Here is a 21,365-nt window from a genome sequence, read left to right on the forward strand (position 1 = left end):
CAGCAGGAGCTAGATGTTGTCCTCAGAGGTTGGCTGCAGAAAACTTTGTTGTTCCCCCCTCTGGTAATCTGGCGAAGCGAGGAAGGTAAGTCTTCATTCCTTTTTTTTTCTGTCGTTTTGGTGTTCATGGCTAGTGACCTTATCTTGTATTGAAAATGAACATTGCTTGAAGTCCATGGATTTGGCGTCTAAGGGGATGTAGATTGGATGTTTACCTGTGAAACAACAAAAAAGTTCATGATTCTCTAATCCTTGCTTGATGAGTTGTAGTCATATTTGGTATTTGATGTACATGGCAAGAAGCACTTCAATCTCTTGGGTTTTGTTCCTTTTCTTCTTTGCTTTGATGCTTAGATGATTTTTGTTTTCATTGTATTCATTAGATATGCAGGATTGGTTTCAGCTAGTTATCTCTTGTTATCCTGTGAGTGAAAAAACTGAAGAAGCAAATAAACAGGAGAGGTGTGTGAGCAATGAAGAGAGAACACTTTTGCTCAATTTGTTCCGCAAACAAAAGCAAGGTCCTAATGCTGCAAGTGTGGTTAACCGGCTTCCTGCTGTGCAGACGCTGCTATCAAAACTAATAGTGATTTCAGTGAGGTACTGTGGAAATGACTTTAACGAAGAAGATTGGGAATTTGTCTTCTCTAACTTGAAGCGATTGATTCAGTCTGCAGTAGTTGGGATGGAGGAAACCTCTGAGAACATTAATGGCTTTATCACTGGAATTTCTTCTGCAGAGAAGGTGAACGAAACTCTTCAAAGACTTTGGCACATCGCTTCTGTTACTGATCCTTCTATAGATAATGCTAAGAATGCTCTATCAGCATTTTCCTCATTTAATGCATTACTGAAACATAAACTAGTTGAAGATGAAGTCAGCCTAACATCCTTGACGAATGAAACATGGGACCCAGTTAAAGATAGGATTCTTGAAGGTATTCTACGTCTGTTCTTCTGTACCGGTCTTGCTGAGGCCATTGCTGATTCGTATTCTCATGAGGCAGCATCTATCATTGCATCATCTCGATTCAATCATTTGCATTTCTGGGAGTTGGTGGCTTCTCTTGTAGTGGACTCTTCTCCTCGTGCTCTCGATAGAGCTGTCAAAGCTGTTGAATTTTGGGGTCTGAGCAAAGGAGCCATAAGTTCTTTGTATGCAATCTTGTTTTCTTCTAAACCCATCCCATCACTGCAATTTGCAGCATATGTTGTTTTGTCGACTGAACCTATCTCCAGACTGGCCATTGTTGCTGAAGGGTCAGCATCATTGAACGAAGAGGTTGTTAATAATCAGGACTCTGGCAATGTTGAGTTACCATCTGAAGAGAGACTATGCTTAAGGGACGAAATATCTTGCATGGTTGAGAAATTAACCTATGAGTTTCTTGATACGGATTTAACGGCACCGGAGCGGGTAAATTTTCCCTTTCAAAATCCTTCTTTGGTGTTCTATGACCTAACTGGCAGAAACTATGAGTCTCTTTACTGTATTAATTGTTTCTGGTGGCAGGTGCAAACATTCCTGGCATGGTCTTTGTTGCTCTCGCATGTCTCGTCTTTACCTCCCTTATCACAAAGACGGGAGAAACTGGTGGAGCATATACAGAGTTCCGCGAATCCAGTGATACTAGACTGTCTTTTCCAGCATATTCCTCTAGAATTGTGCAATGCAAATAGCTTAAAGAAGAAAGACGCCGATCTTCTATCTGAGTTATCTGTGGTAGCATCTGCTGCAACACGAGCCATTACAACAGGTTCATCATTGTCTTCAGTCAAATCACTGTGGCCGATCCAAACTGACCAAGTGGCTTCACTTGCTGGGGCCTTGTATGGTTTGATGTTACGTGTACTTCCAGCTTATGTTAGAGAGTGGTTCAGTGAACTTCGTGATCGCTCTGCATCGACTTTGATAGAAGCGTTTACAAGATCATGGTGCAGCCCTCCTTTAATCAAGAACGAACTATCTCAGGTATGTGCAGCAAAATCCCTTTCTTGTTTTGAGATGATAAGCTCATGTATGCAGCAGTGAAGATCCACTACAATAATATGAAATCAGACAAATAAATTGTTATTCTTTGTGTGAACTGCAGATAAAGAAGGCAGATTTCAACGATGAAAGCTTTTCGGTCAGCGTAAGTAAATCAGCAAACGAGGTTGTTGCTACCTATACGAAGGATGAAACAGGGATGGATCTTGTAATCCATCTCCCAGTTTCATATCCGCTCAGACCTGTTGATGTTGATTGTATGAGGAGTCTCGGGATCAGCGAGGTGAAGCAGAGGAAATGGTTAATGTCTATGATAATGTTTGTTCGTAATCAGGTACTGTACTGTGCAACTCTCATGTATATGTGTCTCGCCAACCCACATGGCTTTGTTTCTATTCCTTCTGGGTTTGTAGGATGGACAAGTTCTGATGGTGCTTTTCTCCCGGGGATATGAGATACAAAGCACAAAATGGATCTGTTATTATAATCCTGTATAATTTTAGATGTATCAGTTCCAGCACGTAGATGAAATACCATAATGGATTTTGCTCAATTAATGGAGATATAGATAATTTATCATGCTCGTGCCATTTAAGTCCCTTCCAACTATTTTTCCAGTAATTGCATATTACATTTGATTTATGGACGAATAGGCAATCACAAATTATTTGTGAATCTTGATCCCTTTTTTTCTTTTTGTTACTGGAAGCAGAACGGTGCTCTGGCGGAAGCGATAAGAATATGGAAAAGGAATTTCGACAAGGAATTTGAAGGAGTAGAGGAGTGCCCCATTTGTTACAGCGTGATTCACACCGTGAACCACAACCTCCCTCGGCTAGCTTGCAAGACCTGCAAACACAAGTTCCACTCTGCCTGTCTCTACAAATGGTTCTCTACTTCTCACAAGTCAGCTTGCCCCTTGTGCCAGTCTCCTTTCTGATTCACAAACCTCTGCATTTTTGGACTCCTGAACTCAGTTTGAAACAGGTATGACATACTGAGAGGATGAGTGGCCATGTTTCATGTGGTGATATGTTGTCATGAAGAAAGGGTTGGTTTTGTGGCGAATCATCTGTTTTATAGGTGTTCTTTGTCTTCCAAGCTATAGGAGGAGTTCTGATTTGATGTATTAGATTCTTGAAACCTGGAAGACAAATTGCTTGGACTTCCGGGCGAACTTTTCGTGCCAAAAGTAGGAGTTGATCGTGTTAGATCAATATGGATTTTTGGAAGCGTTGGGGAAAAAATAGAAGTTTAAATGTGAAAGTCTCTTTTTTTTTACGGAGTCTTGAAATATGGGGTCTAGGATTCGATCTCGATTGGGAGCAAAACATTCTTGCTAGACTAACGTACGAGGATTTAAATGATTACATGGAGGGAATGATTTACACAGGTTTCGTGGGTTAATCGGGTAAAGTCTCGTGCGTCTCACTTATTAAAGTAATATATCATATGAGGAGATGAAATATCTTGTTCTGTTTCAGGTTTGTAGAAAGAATTCAAGGATTTGGACCAATTGAGTTACCCTTTTGTTTGGCAAGTGCTGTGGCCTCAGAGTCTTCGACCTGCTTAGTTGTAGAAAGATCTCTAGGGTTCTCTTTTCCTTGTTATGTTTCTAGTTGAAAGAAAAGGGTAGAAATATAGTTGAGAGAATTTAAAACCGGAAATATTTATTTAGAAAAATAGCATTTTCTCACATGAATTTATGTAAATTGACATAAATTTACAAAGGAATTCAAAATTTAACACAATTCATCACCAAGTCTCGAAATTAGTTGCAATATCCTAGACAAACGATGTTAAAATTGAACGATTTCTATCAATTAGAATGCTGACATAGCACTAACATGTACAACCATTTTAACGTCGTTTGATGTCGTGTAGTACGTTGCAATTAATTTCGGGATTTGGTGATGGATTGTGGTAAATTTTGAATTTTGGTGTAGTATCATATCAAATTAAAAATTTATACAGGATTATAGCTGAAAAATATTATTTTTTCTATTTATTTATATAAAAAGTAAATGTCTAACTAATGGAATGTTAAAAGTCAATGGCCCTTTCTGAATCTATGAAAGGTGCTCAAGAGGCCAGTTCCTGGGATTTTAGAGGCTTGACCTTGTTCTTGGATTATAGTTTATATTAATAGATATTTGAAAAGGAATTACATGTCTTGGTTTTTTGTTCTTTAAATTATTTGACACAAAATTCTATTGGATGTGTTTTGATTTTATGCATAAAATAATTTTAGTAAAATATTTTGGAAATGAATCTTAAAATATGGGCATGATATAATAGGTATAATGACATCTCATTCCGTTTTTCTTAATAAGTTTATCAATTTTTTAATATTTTAACAGTGACAGTTGAGATAGATAATCAAACTTTGGTAGAAATAATCAAGAATCAAAAGAAAACAAACACAATTGAGGAGTTCTCATCAGGATCATAAGATACCTCTTAGATAATCCGTAAGACGTGTCTTTGCATCACATATACAAGGAAGTATATCCGAGTGCAAATTTAATAGTGGCGATTGGTACGAATAATCCATATGAATTTTGTTTTATATTTAAAGAAAACGACAATAATGTGAAAGATGATAAAGGAGCATTTCTTTATGGACCATGAGAAAATAAAGAACGAATTAAATTAAATAGGACGGCCGAGAGTCGATCTGACTCGGGTAATTAATATACCATATTAGATAGAAACTTGATCACTGTATGTAAAAAGGAATTATGGTTTAAGATTTAGGGTTGAATTTCACGATCCTTTTCGGTCACATCCGTGTTCTGTACCATTGAAGAACAAGAGAAGGCATTGGTTTAGTAGTTGCACCAAATCCTCTTTCCGGTTAGACGAGACACATTCCTCAGGCTTCCCGTCCGTATACCAACTTTAACCAACATTTCACATTTTCCCATCTCTTTTTTTTCTCTTTTATCTTATATATGTTTTACTTTCTCTGTTACTCTCAATTCAACTGTTGTATCGTATCCCCCTCCCTAAATCTACACTTTAACACACAATCACTTCGCAATGGAGTCATGGGCATTCTACCTTCTCTTCATCTTCTTCCCTTTCAAAGCTACATCCGTCATCACACAAGTTCACTACCACGAGTTTGTTGTATGTTTACATCTCCATTTGTCTTTTTTCCCCTCTTGTTTGGACAAAGTATGATGCCTGAGACTTTCTCCCGACTGTCTTTCTTTCTTCCCCCGGATAAAAAATATCAAGGTTAAACTTGTACTTTGTATGATTTGACAGATTCAAGCAACACCGGTCAAGAGGCTGTGCATAGTTCATAATGTGATCACGGTGAATGGACAGTTTCCAGGACCGACCTTGGAGGTACAGGACGGTGATACTCTCGCCATCACTGCCATCAACAAAGCGCAGTACAACATCAGCTTCCACTGGTACAAAAACTACAATCGATCCATGATATATCTGTTGAAAGTCTGCTATGTCTTGCGTTAAATGTTAGCGTTTTTTTACATACAAAGGCAACAAGTGTTTTGACTTAAATCATTCGGCTTGAAAAACTGGACACACATGCTCCAACCATCAGGTTATGGCAACTTATTAGTGTTTCCCCCAAGAGCCAACTAGTGAAATTTTGCAGGCATGGTATCCGACAGGTCCGGAACCCATGGGCTGACGGACCAGAATACATAACGCAGTGCCCTATTCAACCAGGAGGGAGTTACACGTACAGATTCACAATTCAAGAGCAAGAGGGTACCTTGTGGTGGCATGCACACAGTCGATGGCTCCGAGCCACCGTATACGGAGCTCTCATCATCCGACCTAAGCTTGGCTCTCCTTACCCTTTTCCAGTTCTTCCCAAGAGAGAAATTACACTCCTTTTAGGTAAATCTATAGACTCCCCCATGACAAGCTACCTCTTTTTTAGCAATTCATGCTTCAAGGCATTAGATCTATGCCTAGTTTGAATTGGGATAAGATGCCAATCGATTTCACAACCCTAAAGCATTGGGTTACCATTCAACCCAGTTGGTGCTAAAAAGAAGCTTGTGAATCGACTAGTACAGGAGAATGGTGGGATAGAAACCCCATGGATGTCCTACAATTGACCCAATTCACCGGAGCAGCACCAAACGTATCAGACTCCTTCACCATCAATGGTCAGCCCGGTGATCTCTACAGATGCTCAAAACAAGGCAAGTAAAGCTCCGGTTAAATCAGCTGCGACCTGAAACTATTCACAGCTACTAATGGTGGTCTGACAAGGGTTCTTCTGAGCAGAAACTGTCAAATATCTTGTAAACTCAGGAGAGACGGTCCTCCTCAGGATCATTAACTCTGCATTGAACCAAGAGCTGTTCTTCGGTGTCGCAAACCACAAACTAACTGTAGTTGCAGCGGACGCGTCATACACCAAGCCTTTCTCAACCAATGTCATAATGATAGGTCCTGGTCAAACAACTGATGTACTTCTTACGGCAGACCAGCCACCAGCCAATTACTACATGGCCGCACATGCCTACAACAGTGCCAATGCAGCTTTTGATAACACCACCACTACAGCAATACTCGAATACAAAAGTGCTCCATGTGTTGCACAAAAAGGCAAATCACAAGCTTCAACCTTTACAAGCTCCACAATATTTCCACAGTTACCAGGATTCAATGACACAGCAACGGCAACAACGTTCACAAACCAGATAAAGAGTCCCTCAAAGGTCGAAGTGCCCCTTGACATCGACGAGTACTTGTTTTTCACAGTTGGCTTAGGCCTTTTCAACTGCTTAAACCCTAACAGCCCACGGTGTCAAGGTCCCAACGGCACCCGCTTCACTGCCAGCATGAATAACGTTTCCTTCATCTTCCCCAGAAGGAATTCTATCATGCAAGCATATTACCAAGGCACTCCTGGTGTTTTCACCATGGATTTTCCTGCTGTTCCTCCTCTGAAATTTGACTACACAGGAAATGTGAGCCGAGGGCTGTGGCAACCAGTCCGTGGAACAAAAGCCTACAAACTGAAGTACAAATCGAAGGTGCAGATTGTATTGCAGGACACAAGTATTGTCACAACAGAAAATCATCCTATGCATCTCCATGGCTATGAGTTCTATGTTGTAGGGTCAGGATTTGGCAACTTCAATCCAAGAACAGATTCAACCAGCTTCAACCTCGTTGACCCACCAAGAAGAAACACAATTGGAACCCCTCCGGGCGGATGGGTGGCTATCAGATTTGTGGCCGATAATCCAGGTTCGTTCATGAACAAACATATTTCAGAGATCACACCTACACAACATTTCTAAAAATGTATAAAGAAGATAGCAACGAGATAAAAATCTTTTGGATTGATGTCTTACCTTGGTTTTCCAACACAGGAGCTTGGCTCATGCACTGTCACATCGACTCACACCTGGCCTGGGGCCTGGCAATGGTCTTCCTGGTCGAGAATGGTGCCGGAGAATTGCAGGCAGTACAGTCTCCACCATTGGACCTGCCCCAATGTTGAGATACCCAAACAGAGGACAAAATCCAAACACTTCGATTTGGAGGCTCTCGAACACTTGTATCTATACATTATTTTCTCCTTAGTATGGTTTTCCTTGGGATTTGACGTTACCTCTTTTACAAAATAATGAAACAACAGACACAATTTGCCACCGTCTACCGACTGAGTGTAAATGTATTATGTAGCAATACTGAATTCTGAGATATCCTCTAACACGAAAAGAGATTGTGAGGAGACTTATGAACAACACAAACCAGTAGGAAAAAAATTTAACGGCAGCGAAAATTGGAAGAAAGAAAAAGAATAAACCTTATTGGAATCAGACACACAGCGCAGAATCAGCATAAAATGACTTATACAAAACTATCTCACTTGCTCTCCTATGCAACAAATTTCTGACATCGGGTATCTTTGTGTATGTTTTGGCAACGGATGGAGCAAAACCGAATTCCACACAACAAGCAGGTGTAATTGGCAATAAATCCACAAACTGTGCAGAAACGGCGGCGAGACATAGAACTTGGAGGTCCTACGGCAGCTCTCAAGTAGGAAGGCACATGCGGAGGCAAAGATTCCAAATTGGCCTACATTTTTACACAACTTAATTCAGACACACCACGGCAGTAAACCTAATTCCAGAAACAACCACTTACCTCGTTCAAGAGTTCAAGGAATGATTTTGGGGCCTTGCGAGCCTCTAGGGCTTTGGCCTGCCGAGTTTTACGCTTGGTTCCATTGGGCTGCTTCCTCTGTACGTATCCTGCCGAAGATAAAATGTCGTTGAGTTGCGGAGATGATTGCTCCTTTACTGTGATTCAAAGAGAATTCTTTCTCCCCAAAAAAAACTGATACTACAAATGAGCACGAGCCTCTACAAAAATTCTCAGAAATTGTTATACCACCAAAAGACAACAGAATTCTAGAATTTCAAAAACTGGAGGAAAAAAAGAAGAAGAAAAGAATCAATGGAATGAGAACAATTGGCAATGAAAGCTCCACCTAGATCATCTTCTTCGTCAAGAGAAGCTTCGTCGTCATCGTTGGTGTCGGCAACTTCAATTCCAGCATTATCGTTCTCTAACGCCTCTAGCCGAGCTAAAGCTGCCTAATAGTAGCACGAGCTCACTGAACCCCCCCCGGTGGTAAATCGAAATCTTTGAAAATCAAATCAAAAGAGTGATCAGTTTCGGAATGAGAAAAGACACCTGAGTTCGATTGTCGGCGCTAGCAAGAGCCGCCGCCATCTTCGAAGCAACCCTACGGGTTCGACTCGAAATTCGACGATTCGCCATCTCCTCCTCCATCTCGCCAAATTCGGGAGGAAGAAAAAAAGAAGGCGCTTGGCCAAGACGATCGCCTACCCACTCCCACCCCCAGGAACAAATTAAAGCCGGAGTACGGGCTAAGTGCACGCAATCACAGCCCAATGGGCCTGTAGTTTAACTTTGACTTGAATTTAATTTCATTGGCTGGCTTATATTATATCATATTACAAAAGACATGAAAAAGAAAACCCTAATGTGAGCAAATAGAGTTTTACAGTCAAAGTTTCGGTGGAAGAAACTAACACGAGTGTTATGGTTGCGGACCTGCTGCTGCACGACCAAGACGGAGCCGTGGCTGGAGAACTCTCTGGCTGCGAGCGTGTCTCCGATGACGCCGAGCTGATCGTCTTCGCTCCACGTCGTCAAGCCTTCTAGAAGCTTCGGGTTGATTCCTTCTCCCCTCCCCGTAATCCAGAGGTCGTAATCGTTGACGTTCATGGCCTGAATTGCCGCCAACGTCTCCGCACCGTTCTTCACCACCACCTCCTTGTAAGTGACCCTCTCGTTGGCTTCGTTCTTCACCCAGAACCACGTCACCACCCCGTCGTCCAGCTTCTTCTCCCTCTCGTCGTCCCCGTCGTGCCCCAGAGATAGGAATCGTATAACGGTGAGGGTTATGTCGGGGTTCCCTGTCATCCGCTCCACGAGGTGCAGGACCTCTCTGTTGTCCGCTCCTCCCAGAAAGAGCACTGCGAATCTCTGCTTTTCTTTCCTTGTACGCATAGAGTGGTCCAGGGTGAGAGGGCTCCTGAGGCGCCCCTTGTCATAGTAAATACAGACGGAGCAAGGGGCGTGGGCCAAGACGTCGTCCGTGACGGTCACCATCCCCCTGTCCCGTAGCTCGGTGGGCGCTGCATCGTCCAGACGCTCTTTCTGGTAGGGCAAGAGAATGAAGGCGGTCTTCTTGGCCAAGGCAAGCTCGCATATGTCGTGGTACATGAGGCGTTTTGGGGCGTGAGCGGTGTAAGTGTGTAGATTCACGCATTCCTCTCTTTTCTCCTGGTACAGCCTCAGAGCATTCTGGACGGGGTCCTCCCGGCCGCCCGTTACATGTCGGTCCTCTCCCTCTTCGCCTCTCTCTTCGTGATCGATGAAGTCGGGCGCGGCTCGGCCCACCAGTTCCACCAGTTGGATGGCGAACACGCCAAAGGGGCTCGTAATGGTGGGATATACGAAGTCGAGGAGGCTGATGAGGCCGGCCAGGGTTTCGTGGTCGGAGACAGCCATAACCAAGCCAAGCTCAGTGGAGGGTGGGGTGTGCTGAATGGTTCGGCGCTTGCTGCTCCTGTAGGGCCGAGTGGGGTCGTAGAGGAGGGTAATGATGGGGGAGGATAAGCCAGTGATGACCAAAGTTTGCAGTACCATCAGCGTGAAACTGGGAAGTCCGATCATCCGTTCGTCGATCCAATGCAAGTAAAGCAAGAGCTCGATCTGACCTCTGAGGTTCATGATGAGGCCCAAGGTGAAACTGTCCCTGGCGGGGACTTTTAGTAACAAAGCAGCAGCGGTGGTGGATATGAACTTGGCGAGGTAGCCGACGATGGTCATGGCAAAGAGTGGGGCCAGATGCTGAGGCCAAGTCTCGTGGGTGAGGAGGTAAACGTTGGTGTAGAGTCCCACCAAGGCGAAGGAAAACGGCGTCAGAATTTCAACGATAATGGTCTCACTCCGAGCCACCAGGGTCGAACCAAGCGGTGGGCCGTTTGGTATCAGAAGCCCCAGCCAAATGGATCCAACCGCTACGCCCAATCCTGTATATATCATATCATGCATTGGATTGGCAGAGTATATATACACATACAAAAAAGAGGTTGTGAGGAAAAGGATAGGTACCGAACATGTCGGTGAGGAAGCCGGTGAACATGACACCCAAGAGAATGAAGACGATGTAGGTCTGGTCGACGGGTTTACCCTCTGGAGTATGGAGGATGACCCAATTCAAAGCCCATCTCACAACAGTTAACATGAAGGCAGCAAGAACAAAGACGGAGAGGAGGTAGAAGAGGAGGGCCATAAGACCAGCGGCATCATATTGCAGCATGGCCTCGAATATTACGAGAACGAATATCCCGATGAAGTCCCCAAGAAGTGCCACCGACATGCCCAACTTTCCAACCTCCGAGTTGAGTAGATTCGCGTCCTGAAGAACGGTGTATATCACCGGGAAGGTTGTGATGGCCAGCGAAGACGCCACTCCCCCCAGCACTGATATCCTCTTGAACCCTTCCCATCATATGATAATCATATCTCACATCAAATATTTATACATCTATCGACTATACATAGACCAAACATATAAGATAGATAGACGTGTACCTTCGTCCATGTGGTGGCGTGAGGCCAGGGCAACAATGCTGACGCATACGAAAGGAACCACGACTGCAAAGGCAGCAATGTACTTGTGCTTCCTTGGGGACTTTGTGACAGCTGCAATGTCTGTTTTGACGCCTGTGATGAACAAAAAATACATGAAACCCACAACCCCCAAGTTTGCCAGCAAGTAATCTGCCACCGGTGGGAACACGTAGTAGTTGAATCTCCGGTTCTGTCCCAGCAGCGTCGGTCCTATTATCATGCCTCCCTTCAAAATAAATTGTTTTTTTTTTTGTTTAGACAACGAGAGTGGTAATCAGACGTGTATATAAATAGAGGCATTTTGACATGTCAAAATCAATAGGAAGGAGAAAACGGACAATGATCTCGGAGACGATGCGAGGCTGGCGGAGGGGACGGAGGAGAAAGGTGACGGCTTTGATGAAGAAAATGATAACAAGGGTGTGGAGCAAGAAGAGAGAAAAGTCATAATTGAGGGGATTCTCTCCCCTGAATATGCCGAAAGGCTCACTCTTGTGGCTTTGTCGGCATACCACCGGAAGCCGCACGTCGTTATAACGTGCCGTCCTGAAGGCATCTTCAACGCTCCTCGGCAATACCCTAACCATGCAATACGCATCTGCTTATTTATTCTAATTAAAAAAAAATTGATCAAAGCAAATAGAGAAAGAAACAATCCAATAATCGTCTCGCTCTGTGTGCGTCAAATGGGGAACACTACACCACAAGACGTTTTAACTCGCACAGATTATTTATTCATTTGCTTAATTATCTCTCTATATATATATTGACTGAATGGAAGGAGAGGATGGGGCGGAGAAGTGGTGAAACGCAAGCTGCCACATGGACAAACGAGAGGAGAAAGTGTGTAACTACTCTGTCTTCCCCCAATCACACGATTAAAACATTTGTTTTTTTTTTTTTTGTATCATGAAAGTCCCATGTCTGTAAGTCATAATTAAAAGGTTTGGGACGATCCTAAGCCATACAAACATATAACCTATATATGTCTAGGTACATACATACATTAAAAAAATATAGACTCTGCAAAGGTATACAGACTCCGCATTCTTTGTTGGGCCAATGATTGACACTATAGTTTTTTGGAATCCGAATCCACAATACGACGTAAAAAGATTACATGGTAATGTTACGCAAGACTCATCAACGAGATCCAGAGAAACAATGGACCAGACCACGGTAAATGTCCAAATCTCCATCAAGAAACACATGTTACATATTTTGTTTTCTTCTCAAGTCAGGTCTACTCTCTGGAGGAAGGCTTTGATGATGTTACTTTGGGGGGATTGGACAATGCGGTTGCGGAGAACTAGGCTGAGCTCTCTGCCTCTGTTTCTCATATCCTTAACACGTCCGTCTTCTCCATTCATGAACCCTCTCGCAATCGCTGCAATCTCATCTCGCATAACCACGCAGTCCCTGCTTGTCTCCTTCCTCAGTCTCCATCCCATCTTCCACTCCTCCACAATCATTTTCCCGTTCAGGAACTGGTCCGCCGCTATGGGAAACGTCAAGAACGGGACCCCACATAATATACCTATCATGAACATTATTTATATCTTCTTTTTTCAAATACCATCCATTACCCAGAAGAAGTGTCTTAATTTATCACATGCGCTAGATTAGATTTGGGGACCCGTCCGCACCTAATGATCTGGGATCTTTTATCACCAAAAAAAAAAACTATGCCTACAGCACTATACTGTAAAGTTTAACTGTTTAAGTTAGTTAAACTATATAGTTTATGTGATATGTAATAATCATCAACATCGCCAAGTTTATTTGGGGTCGACTCTCCGTTTCCACTCATTTTAGTTATGCGTTAGCTCTTTTGGAATTTACTACAATTCCAAATCATTCCTATAAATCCAACGGTACCTTCTTTGACAGAATTCCACCCGCAGTGGCTCAAGAAACCACCAACGGAAGCATGGGAGAGTACCCCCAGCTGGTCGCACCACTCCACAACCAACCCTTCACCACAAGCTTCTCTCAGCCGTTTTGCCTTAGACCGGGCCACCAACATGAAACTCACTCCACTCCCCACCAAACCGGCCACTATCTCCCCCATTTGTTCCTCTGAAACATAAAGGAAACTGCCCAAAGACACATACAAAACCGAGTTTTCTTGTCGCTGATCGAGCCATCTGGTGTACTCGGGTTTGAGATTATCAGGTGCAGGACTAAGAGGTGGTAGGAGAAGCCCGACGGGGTGAACAAGGATTGAGAACTCCGACTTGAGGGATTCAATGGCAAGGTTCTCGAGCTCGTGGAGGGTAGAGAGCAAGAGGTAGTTGGCTTTAGGTGTGAAAGAGATGGCTTCTCGAAACGTGGACAAAGTATAACTATAGTTTCCGCCGAAACCTCCAAGAATCTCGGACAGCGAGGTTGAAGAAAGTCCGGGGAGATACTCCACTCGTTCTATCCCTCTCTCTGTAACAATGTTAAAAAAATGTTGTATCATCTTCAGACAACAATCCTAACTTAGGATAAATATGAAAAGGTGGATTTTACTACATATCTCAAATCTAAATCAAACGATTCTTCAGTTATGACTGATCCAAGAGTCTGATGAGCTATTGTTTTCCCATGTGATGGGAACATAAATTTCAAAGTTGTCGCATTTGATAAAAAAGATCAACCTGACATTGAATACTATAAATCGAAAGTTTGCCTAATTCTGATTCAAGTTAAGATAATTAGCGAATTAACGTGGGAAGAAAATGCGTTACCGGAGAGGTCGACGGGGAAATGGCCGTTGTGCTCGAGAAGATGGAAGTGAAACATGGCAGTGAGCATAGTCGCCGACATCGGCCAAAGCAAAGCCACCGGAATATCCCTGCGATTGCCCATCTTCACCGCCCAAGTAAGGCAACCGTCGGCGATTATTAGATTCGGCGGAGACTCGAGGCCGTCGAGTATCTGATCCACCGGAGCCACCATCTTCGTATTGACGGCTTCGATAAAGCCGGGGAAATCGGCCGCTCGGAGGGTCTCGGAGGGCAATACATTGGGGATAGAGGCAAAGCGGACGCAACGGGGCCGGGGCTCAGCAGCGAGGAGGCGGAGCCACTCCTCCGTGACGACGAAAGTGACGAGGATGCCGTCGTCGGAGACAAGGGAGTTGAAGAGGTTCAAAAGAGGGTTGATATGGCCGCGTCCCGGATACGGAATAGCCACCACGTGGTAGCCCATCAGGATCGTCTCGGCTATTGAGGATTGTTCTTTCTTTGTGTGGACATCTCAGTTATAGAAGCTTTTGGCTCCATTATGTTGAATTGTCCGCCTAACGAAGCCAAGGCAGCCGCAAGGCGGCGATGAAATTTTCCTCCTTGGGCCCTACATGTCTTTTGTTTTGTTAGGCATATTTTGCCTATAAAAGGCTTCGCAGATCGGGAGAGACACACGCAGAGTCAAGCGACCGAGAAGCATAAAAAAAAGGTTTGGAAAGTGAAAAAAAAAAAAGAGAGAGAAAAATAGTGTGTATGAGGGCCGGAAGCCCAAGACCAAGCCCAAGTCCAAACCCAAGCCCAATACATAGATCTCATACACTGCATATAAGTAGATGGAATTATAATTACTACAAATTGGTTAAAAGGAGGAAGAAGAAGTAAAAGAGGGCAAAAGAAAGAAATGAAAGAGTGGAGCGAACTCATCAAGGCTCCCGAGATTCCCACTGCTTAAATTTACGAGCGAGCGAGCGAGCGATCGACACCACTACCGCAGCAGCTGCAGAAAAATACGAAAAGCCTTGAATCTGAAACAAACCCACCATTTTCATCCCGAGCTTAGCTTCTCCCACGACCTACCATGGCCGCTGCCTTGGAGTGCTGGTCGACCCGTGCCGGCGCTTCCGATGAGGACATGGTGGAGCAGGTCCTCATGCGCACCCACGACAGGTCCGAGGTCCTCACTTCTCCGCCGGTGGTGGAGGGCAATACATTGGGGATAGAGGCAAAGCGGACGCAACGGGGCCGGGGCTCAGCAGCGAGGAGGCGGAGCCACTCCTCCGTGACGACGAAAGTGACGAGGATGCCGTCGTCGGAGACAAGGGAGTTGAAGAGGTTCAAAAGAGGGTTGATATGGCCGCGTCCCGGATACGGAATAGCCACCACGTGGTAGCCCATCAGGATCGTCTCGGCTATTGAGGATTGTTCTTTCTTTGTGTGGACATCTCAGTTATAGAAGCTTTTGGCTCCATTATGTTGAATTGTCCGCCTAACGAAGCCAAGGCAGCCGCAAGGCGGCGATGAAATTTTCCTCCTTGGGCCCTACATGTCTTTTGTTTTGTTAGGCATATTTTGCCTATAAAAGGCTTCGCAGATCGGGAGAGACACACGCAGAGTCAAGCGACCGAGAAGCATAAAAAAAAGGTTTGGAAAGTGAAAAAAAAAAAAGAGAGAGAAAAATAGTGTGTATGAGGGCCGGAAGCCCAAGACCAAGCCCAAGTCCAAACCCAAGCCCAATACATAGATCTCATACACTGCATATAAGTAGATGGAATTATAATTACTACAAATTGGTTAAAAGGAGGAAGAAGAAGTAAAAGAGGGCAAAAGAAAGAAATGAAAGAGTGGAGCGAACTCATCAAGGCTCCCGAGATTCCCACTGCTTAAATTTACGAGCGAGCGAGCGAGCGATCGACACCACTACCGCAGCAGCTGCAGAAAAATACGAAAAGCCTTGAATCTGAAACAAACCCACCATTTTCATCCCGAGCTTAGCTTCTCCCACGACCTACCATGGCCGCTGCCTTGGAGTGCTGGTCGACCCGTGCCGGCGCTTCCGATGAGGACATGGTGGAGCAGGTCCTCATGCGCACCCACGACAGGTCCGAGGTCCTCACTTCTCCGCCGGTGGTGGCGGGGGCTCCCGATCACACCTCCTCCGCTATGCAGAAGCGCCTTCAGCGTCTCGGCCGCAACGTCTCCGACGCGATCGCATCGCTCAAGAGCTCTCTCACTCTCGACCCGGCGCGCGACAACCAGCCAACAGCCCCCGCCTCCGCCTCCGTCTTCGGCGGACCTCCGCTGTCTAAAACCGATGGCGGTGGTAGGAAGCTTGTGTGGGCTAGTGTTGTCCGGAACCTTGCTAAGATGTATCCCGGCAGCCAGTTGCCGGAGAAGCTCGTCTCGAATCTCCGGAGGCATTATGATTCCTTGCCCCTCAGGTAAACCAAAATTTCCCAGTCGCCTTGTTTCTGTTTTACGGGAAAGCTGAAGATATTGCGTCATTTTAATTTCACTGGTTCGATTCCCGAAGCAGATCAAGTTTAGCTGCTTAAGCAATGTTCTTCTTCTATGTATTCTAAAACTAAAACAATTCCTTGTATGGCCATTTTGGTTTCCCAGAATCGACGTATCTAAGTGTTTTCTGGCAGATAAAAGGGTTTGGATCTGGATGTGTTATTATAGCTGGTATATCCTGGCGTTATCTCAATAATTTTGCTTATGGTCTTGATACTGCTTTCTACAGTTACAGTCAGGCTGGTTTTGATATGAAAGAAGTATTTCTACACATTAAATTGATAGAGCAAGCTTCTGGAGACGAAAATCCTGCGTTTATGATTCAAGAAGTGTCTGATGGTGAAGCTCAGGGTTTGGTGTTCAAGTTTACCTTTGCCTCTAACTCGTCCCTTTCATGGTCAACAATGTCAGGGGCCCTTGATAGTGCTTCGATTTGTTGTAAGAAGATACAGATCTTCGAGAAGAAGGGGTTGACTCTTGGGGTTGTTCTTCTTGTTGTTCAATCGGGACAAGAGAAGCTGTTCAAAGCCCGGATAGAAAATGCCCTCAAATCTGCAGTCAGGAAGCCTAAACTGACCTCTGTGAAGCTACCATTTGGGCTTTGCGGTTGTCAAGAACAGAACACAAGGTTAGGAGAACTCGGGGATGTTGAAGAAGAATCCATTGAGTCGAGTTATCGACTAGGGATTGAAAATTCAAACACAAGGATTCAGCTTCAAATGCCACTTCCAAGCTCTTCGTTTACTGTATCAGTAGATGAATGGCAGACCATCCAATCGAGTTGCGATGAGATTGGGAAATGGCTATTGAATTCTGATTATCTTGAGTTTGGTGATCAGATTGGACCAAATTCTTTCAGAGGAGTTTACAGAGGAAAAAGAGTGGGCATCGAGAAACTAAAAGGCTGTGAAAAGGGGAATTCTTATGAGTTTGAGCTTCGAAAAGATCTATTGGAGCTGATGATTTGTGGACACAGGAACATTCTACAGTTTTATGGTGTTTGCATTGACGAAAATCATGGGTTGTGTGTCATAACCAAATTGATGGAAGGCGGATCACTCCAAGAGTTGATGTTGAAGAACAAGAAGCTTCAGACTAGGGAGATATTGCGAATTGCAATTGACATTGCTGAAGGGATAAAGTTTATAAATGATCATGGTGTTGCTTACAGAGACCTTAACACTCGGAGAATATTACTAGATAAGCATGGAAATGCCTGTTTGGGAGATATGGGAATAGTCACAGCATGCAAGAGTGTTGGCGAGGCTTTGGAGTATGAAACAGATGGCTATCGGTGGCTTGCTCCCGAGGTTTGTATCCTTTTATTTTGTTCTGCATCATCAAAGTCTAAAAGTGCCCGGTGATTTGCTTCAAAATTCGTTATTGAATCATGCTTATCATCAGCTTATCTTTTGTGAACATAGCTAGGTTCCTGGAGGAGGAAATTTACTCATAGCTTATTGCCTGTATTGCTGTTTCATCTTTTTCATCCTAGGCAGTAGTTCAAACAAAACAAGTTAACATTGCCATTAGTAAAAGAGCCTTTCCGCGTTTTATTTGGTCGTGTATTCTCTGCCTTCTTTTTGTTGGGTAGTTGTTGGATGTTCAGTTGGGTTTCACTGTAGAGGGTGTGAATCCAATCAGGATCTATCTAACCTTCCCAAAAGTGGCTTCAGTTTACACCTGCGTCATCATTGTTTAAGCATGCCTAGCTTTTGTTTTTAGTAATTCCGCTTTTTCAATTGCTTTATGCCTTAATTTAAGTCTTTCAATGTGACTAGCAAAACCCAATTACAAATGGTCCATTCTACTGGAGCCCACTTGTTCTTGTTTCTCCTTGACAGTCATTTGAGTGCATCCTGGTATCTGATCATAAAGTTACTTTGATGAAACTTGAACACTTAGATGGTTATACTTTTGTTTTTTTGTTCTATCAGATAATTGCTGGTGACCCAGAGAACATAACGGAGACTTGGATGAGCAATTCGTATAGTTTTGGAATGGTTGTATGGGAGATGGTGACAGGAGAGGCGGCGTACGCCTCTTGCTCGCCAGTGCAGGCGGCGGTTGGGATAGCAGCATGTGGTCTGCGACCCGATATCCCCAAGGATTGCCCTCAAGTCCTGCGAACTCTGATGACCAAATGCTGGAACAGTTCCCCCTCCAAACGGCCAAACATCTCTGATATTCTGTCCACGTTGATCCGCGCCTTTTCACGGTAATTCCATTACCCACAAGATGTAACTCTTGGTCTTTGGAATTTCTCTTGGGAAACCCTTGAAAACAAGGTAACACTTTTAGGAATGTGTTTAACTTTCATAAAACTGCCCACCACTCTCCCTCTCTCTCTTATGATGGGCAGAGAGAGAGGCTGTTTGAAGAAAATGTGAAAATGGTTTGATAGCTGCTAAGATTTCATTTCGCACTGTGATACTTACAAAAGGAATGCTAAGATAAGAGTGGCTGAGGGTCAATCATTTTTTTCAATGAGATGGAAATGTCGAGATGCGAGAAAATAATTGAAAAAGGGTGTCGAATACTATGAAGTGACGAGGGCTTTTGTTGTTTGATATGGCTTTGTGTTGAGGATGAGGACCCACTTGGTGTCTGCTGTCGCCTATAGACGACACTACTTTATGTCTGAAGGCAACAAGAAAAGGGCAAATACCCATTCACCCTCATTTCATGTCTGATCTTACATGATTAGCCTTGAGTATTTGAATTATGAATGGTTGTAATTGTGATTGATTAAAAAAAAAAAAAAGTGTGGTCTTACATTCCATGTATAATAAAAACTGCGTGATGCAACCCAATGAATACCATTATAACTAGAAGAGTCTTTGGACTCTTGAGCGCTTGTATAGTGAGTTGAAGCGTTGGGTGACATGTGCGGCAGATATCTGCAGTGAAGGGTATTTGTCCTCGAATGGTCAAAGAGAAGAAGGCCTCGATTCAACAAAACAAACAATGCACTTGTGCCAAGACAAGAGCGCATTCCCCTGGAGAATGTATAACACAGAGGCAAGTTGGAGAGAGCGTTTGGTTTGCAAGGCCCATTGATTTCCACAGTCAACTTCCATCCCCCAACACAGCTGCTTTGGTTTCGCCCCCATCTTCTCTAATTTCAAGCATCACAGACACAGGGTTCCAACCCCCAAGTACACATATTACCAGACTTGGACTCAATAAATAGATGAAATTGAGCCCACAAAAAACAACCAAAGCTCCAAGGAATTAATTGGGCCTATTTGTATTTGGGCTTTTTAATTAATGGAGAGAGATCTAAACCACAAGCAAATGTTGCAGATAAAAAATAATAATATCATCCTTAGAAACCCGAGATTCTGAACTGAGAAAATATATATTGGGAATTAATTGGGACAGTTTTTTTTTTTTCAATGACTCACACTTTCATATATGTATAATTAAAAAAAAGTGTTGGGAGTGTCACCGCCGAGATAAGAAAATAAATAAATAATACATGTACAAAAGGAAACAGCAGTTGAACTATAATTAGGGTCTAATACATTGTAACTATAATTAGCGTGGCTAATCCCATCTGTTAATCACAACCTCTGCTCTGCTTTTTAACCCAACCCCTCTCTCTCTCTTCATTTTGTCTGCAAATTCACACAAACCCTAAAGTCGAACAAAACATATCTCCACCGTCAATGTGGCGGCCGTGGGGCAAATCGTCGGTTAAGATTCACGACACCTATTCTCCAACCAAAGCCGTCGCACCTTCATCTCCATCCTTCTCCTTCAAAGACATCCACCACCTCTGCACCGACGATTCCTCTGCTTTCACCCCCTCTTCTCCTAAGAACCCTAACCGAGTTTTCCACCGAGTTCTGTTCGCTAGCTCCGTCCTCCTTTCCTGGCCCACTCGCCCCTCTAGCCAGAACCAGCTTCTCCGCTCAGATTCCGAACCGGTTGCTCCCCGGCTCAATCAGGAGACCAGTCCGCGGAAACCTAAGCTCGAACCAGATGTGTGGATTTCGGTTCCAGGGGCCGACAAAAGCGTAGTCGTCTACTTCACGAGCCTGCGGGTGGTACGGACGACGTTCGAGGAGTGCAAAGCGGTGAGATCGATCCTCAGAGGGTTCAGGGTAAGGATGGACGAGAGAGATTTGGCGATGGACGGGTCGTTCGCGGGGGAGCTAAGGGGGATATTCGGGGAGGAGGAGGAGCAGAAGCTGCCGAGGGTGTTCATAGGGGGAAGGTACGTGGGGGGAGGGGAGGAGGTGAAGCAGCTCCATGAGATGGGAGAGCTGAAGAAGATGGTAGAAGGGATGGCGGGGGTGGAGGCGGGAGACTGTGAAGGGTGCGGTGGTCAGGGCTTCGTTCCCTGCGACGAATGCCACGGCAGCCACAAGCTCTACTCTGATAAATTAGGGTTCAGGACATGCTTCTCATGCAACGAGAATGGTCTAATCAGGTGCCCTTCCTGTTCCTCTCATCCTTCTTCTGATTTGTAAAATGTGAAAATTTGAAGGAGATAGCCTCAGCTGTTAGAATGTCTTCTAGTCTGATTCATCTTAGCCCTCGTATGACAACTCCAGCCTAAAATAATGCAGTAATCTGACAAACAATTGTAAATCTTGGGATTGGGATAATTGTATGATTCTGATATTTACTTGTGTGCCTTTTTTCATATTTTAGTAATCAAATTTATATTCTCCAATCTGTGGTACTGTTTCAATCTGCATTAATTCATTTTCTCTATTTTTTATCAATCAAATTTTTGTTGTTCTTAAAAAGTAAATGCACTGATATGATCCCGCAAACTATATGGGCCTGCGGAAGAAGATGGCTCATTGTTTGGGCCTGTCCATTTCTTATGGAGTGGACCCAGAGATTACCAAGTTTTATATCATTTTCTCAGCGGCAACCTAACAATTCGTGTTCGTTAATGTTTTTGTAATATACCATCTAAAATACCCAGA

General features: G+C 44.0%; 7 protein-coding genes across 12 annotated transcripts in view; 4 read left to right on the forward strand and 3 right to left on the reverse strand.

The window, feature by feature from the left end:
* The window catches only part of LOC104810689 (E3 ubiquitin-protein ligase listerin), a 9,120-nt gene extending 5,849 nt beyond the window's left edge, over nt 1–3,271 (forward strand). Inside the window, 5 exon segments of the mRNA XM_010537044.1 lie at nt 1–85; nt 384–1,417; nt 1,514–1,972; nt 2,094–2,324; nt 2,703–3,271. Coding sequence (XP_010535346.1) covers nt 1–85; nt 384–1,417; nt 1,514–1,972; nt 2,094–2,324; nt 2,703–2,930 — 2,037 coding nt within the window. The 3' untranslated portion in view covers nt 2,931–3,271.
* Nucleotides 3,272–4,653: 1,382 nt separating this feature from the next.
* On the forward strand, nt 4,654–7,674 carry LOC104810694 (laccase-13). Its single transcript, XM_010537048.2, has 6 exons — nt 4,654–5,122; nt 5,264–5,415; nt 5,622–5,869; nt 6,052–6,180; nt 6,266–7,237; nt 7,363–7,674. Exons 1-6 carry the CDS (start codon nt 5,033–5,035, stop codon nt 7,491–7,493), a joined length of 1,722 nt encoding a protein of 573 aa, XP_010535350.1. The 5' UTR covers nt 4,654–5,032; the 3' UTR covers nt 7,494–7,674.
* A 110-nt stretch (nt 7,675–7,784) lies between these two features.
* On the reverse strand, nt 7,785–8,859 carry LOC104810692 (SWR1 complex subunit 6). Its single transcript, XM_010537047.2, has 4 exons — nt 8,699–8,859; nt 8,493–8,598; nt 8,147–8,253; nt 7,785–8,077 (listed from the first exon to the last, which is right to left on the reverse strand). Exons 1-4 carry the CDS (start codon nt 8,795–8,797, stop codon nt 7,874–7,876), a joined length of 516 nt encoding a protein of 171 aa, XP_010535349.1. The 5' UTR covers nt 8,798–8,859; the 3' UTR covers nt 7,785–7,873.
* Nucleotides 8,860–8,896: 37 nt separating this feature from the next.
* Nucleotides 8,897–12,051, reverse strand: LOC104810691 (cation/H(+) antiporter 24-like). The gene is made up of 4 exons (XM_010537046.1): nt 11,512–12,051; nt 11,135–11,399; nt 10,652–11,041; nt 8,897–10,569 (listed from the first exon to the last, which is right to left on the reverse strand). Exons 1-4 carry the CDS (start codon nt 11,758–11,760, stop codon nt 8,978–8,980), a joined length of 2,496 nt encoding a protein of 831 aa, XP_010535348.1. The 5' UTR covers nt 11,761–12,051; the 3' UTR covers nt 8,897–8,977.
* A 154-nt stretch (nt 12,052–12,205) lies between these two features.
* Nucleotides 12,206–14,461, reverse strand: LOC104810690 (UDP-glycosyltransferase 87A1-like). The gene is made up of 3 exons (XM_010537045.1): nt 13,906–14,461; nt 13,052–13,606; nt 12,206–12,710 (listed from the first exon to the last, which is right to left on the reverse strand). Exons 1-3 carry the CDS (start codon nt 14,366–14,368, stop codon nt 12,406–12,408), a joined length of 1,323 nt encoding a protein of 440 aa, XP_010535347.1. The 5' UTR covers nt 14,369–14,461; the 3' UTR covers nt 12,206–12,405.
* Nucleotides 14,462–14,572: 111 nt separating this feature from the next.
* On the forward strand, nt 14,573–19,732 carry LOC104810695 (fibroblast growth factor receptor 2). Of its 6 annotated transcripts, XM_010537050.2 has the most exons (5): nt 14,573–15,100; nt 16,033–16,343; nt 16,649–17,729; nt 18,357–18,637; nt 19,284–19,732. In XM_010537050.2, exons 1-5 carry the CDS (start codon nt 14,984–14,986, stop codon nt 19,477–19,479), a joined length of 1,986 nt encoding a protein of 661 aa, XP_010535352.1. In that variant the 5' UTR covers nt 14,573–14,983; the 3' UTR covers nt 19,480–19,732. The 6 variants fall into 6 exon arrangements, with proteins under 6 accessions (XP_010535352.1, XP_010535351.1, XP_010535354.1 ...); XM_010537049.2 differs by lacking the exon at nt 14,573–15,100 and having other exon boundaries at nt 15,506–16,343; XM_010537052.2 differs by lacking the exon at nt 14,573–15,100 and having other exon boundaries at nt 15,506–16,343; nt 19,326–19,731.
* Nucleotides 19,733–19,917: 185 nt separating this feature from the next.
* Nucleotides 19,918–21,073, forward strand: LOC104810696 (uncharacterized protein At5g39865). Its single transcript, XM_010537056.1, has one exon. It carries the CDS (start codon nt 20,091–20,093, stop codon nt 20,895–20,897), a length of 807 nt encoding a protein of 268 aa, XP_010535358.1. The 5' UTR covers nt 19,918–20,090; the 3' UTR covers nt 20,898–21,073.
* Nucleotides 21,074–21,365: the final 292 nt, after the last annotated feature.

Source organism: Tarenaya hassleriana, unplaced genomic scaffold, assembly GCF_000463585.1.
Source record: "Tarenaya hassleriana unplaced genomic scaffold, ASM46358v1 Cleome19, whole genome shotgun sequence".
Taxonomy (NCBI): Eukaryota; Viridiplantae; Streptophyta; class Magnoliopsida; order Brassicales; family Cleomaceae; genus Tarenaya; species Tarenaya hassleriana.

Excerpts from the sequence above, each read along its gene's own strand:
- LOC104810694 (XM_010537048.2), top strand. The coding sequence starts at position 5,033 with ATGGAGTCATGGGCATTCTACCTTCTCTTCATCTTCTTCCCTTTCAAA. Across the intron at positions 5,870-6,051 it reads AGAAATTACACTCCTTTTAG|GAGAATGGTGGGATAGAAAC; the intron begins GTAAATCTATAG and ends CGACTAGTACAG. Across the intron at positions 6,181-6,265 it reads CTACAGATGCTCAAAACAAG|AAACTGTCAAATATCTTGTA; the intron begins GCAAGTAAAGCT and ends TCTTCTGAGCAG.
- LOC104810692 (XM_010537047.2), bottom strand. The coding sequence starts at position 8,797 with ATGGAGGAGGAGATGGCGAATCGTCGAATTTCGAGTCGAACCCGTAGG. Across the intron at positions 8,599-8,698 it reads GCGCCGACAATCGAACTCAG|GCAGCTTTAGCTCGGCTAGA; the intron begins GTGTCTTTTCTC and ends TGCTACTATTAG. Across the intron at positions 8,254-8,492 it reads TGACGAAGAAGATGATCTAG|GATACGTACAGAGGAAGCAG; the intron begins GTGGAGCTTTCA and ends TATCTTCGGCAG.
- LOC104810691 (XM_010537046.1), bottom strand. The coding sequence starts at position 11,760 with ATGGTTAGGGTATTGCCGAGGAGCGTTGAAGATGCCTTCAGGACGGCA. Across the intron at positions 11,400-11,511 it reads GCATCGTCTCCGAGATCATT|GGAGGCATGATAATAGGACC; the intron begins GTCCGTTTTCTC and ends TTTATTTTGAAG. Across the intron at positions 11,042-11,134 it reads ACGCCACCACATGGACGAAG|GGTTCAAGAGGATATCAGTG; the intron begins GTACACGTCTAT and ends TATGATGGGAAG.
- LOC104810690 (XM_010537045.1), bottom strand. The coding sequence starts at position 14,368 with ATGGGCTACCACGTGGTGGCTATTCCGTATCCGGGACGCGGCCATATC. Across the intron at positions 13,607-13,905 it reads TTTCCCCGTCGACCTCTCCG|AGAGAGGGATAGAACGAGTG; the intron begins GTAACGCATTTT and ends ACATTGTTACAG. Across the intron at positions 12,711-13,051 it reads GTGGAATTCTGTCAAAGAAG|GTATATTATGTGGGGTCCCG; the intron begins GTACCGTTGGAT and ends TGTTCATGATAG.
- LOC104810695 (XM_010537050.2), top strand. The coding sequence starts at position 14,984 with ATGGCCGCTGCCTTGGAGTGCTGGTCGACCCGTGCCGGCGCTTCCGAT. Across the intron at positions 15,101-16,032 it reads TCCTCACTTCTCCGCCGGTG|GTGGCGGGGGCTCCCGATCA; the intron begins GTGGAGGGCAAT and ends TCTCCGCCGGTG. Across the intron at positions 18,638-19,283 it reads TTGATCCGCGCCTTTTCACG|TGAGTTGAAGCGTTGGGTGA; the intron begins GTAATTCCATTA and ends GCGCTTGTATAG.
- LOC104810696 (XM_010537056.1), top strand. The coding sequence starts at position 20,091 with ATGTGGCGGCCGTGGGGCAAATCGTCGGTTAAGATTCACGACACCTAT.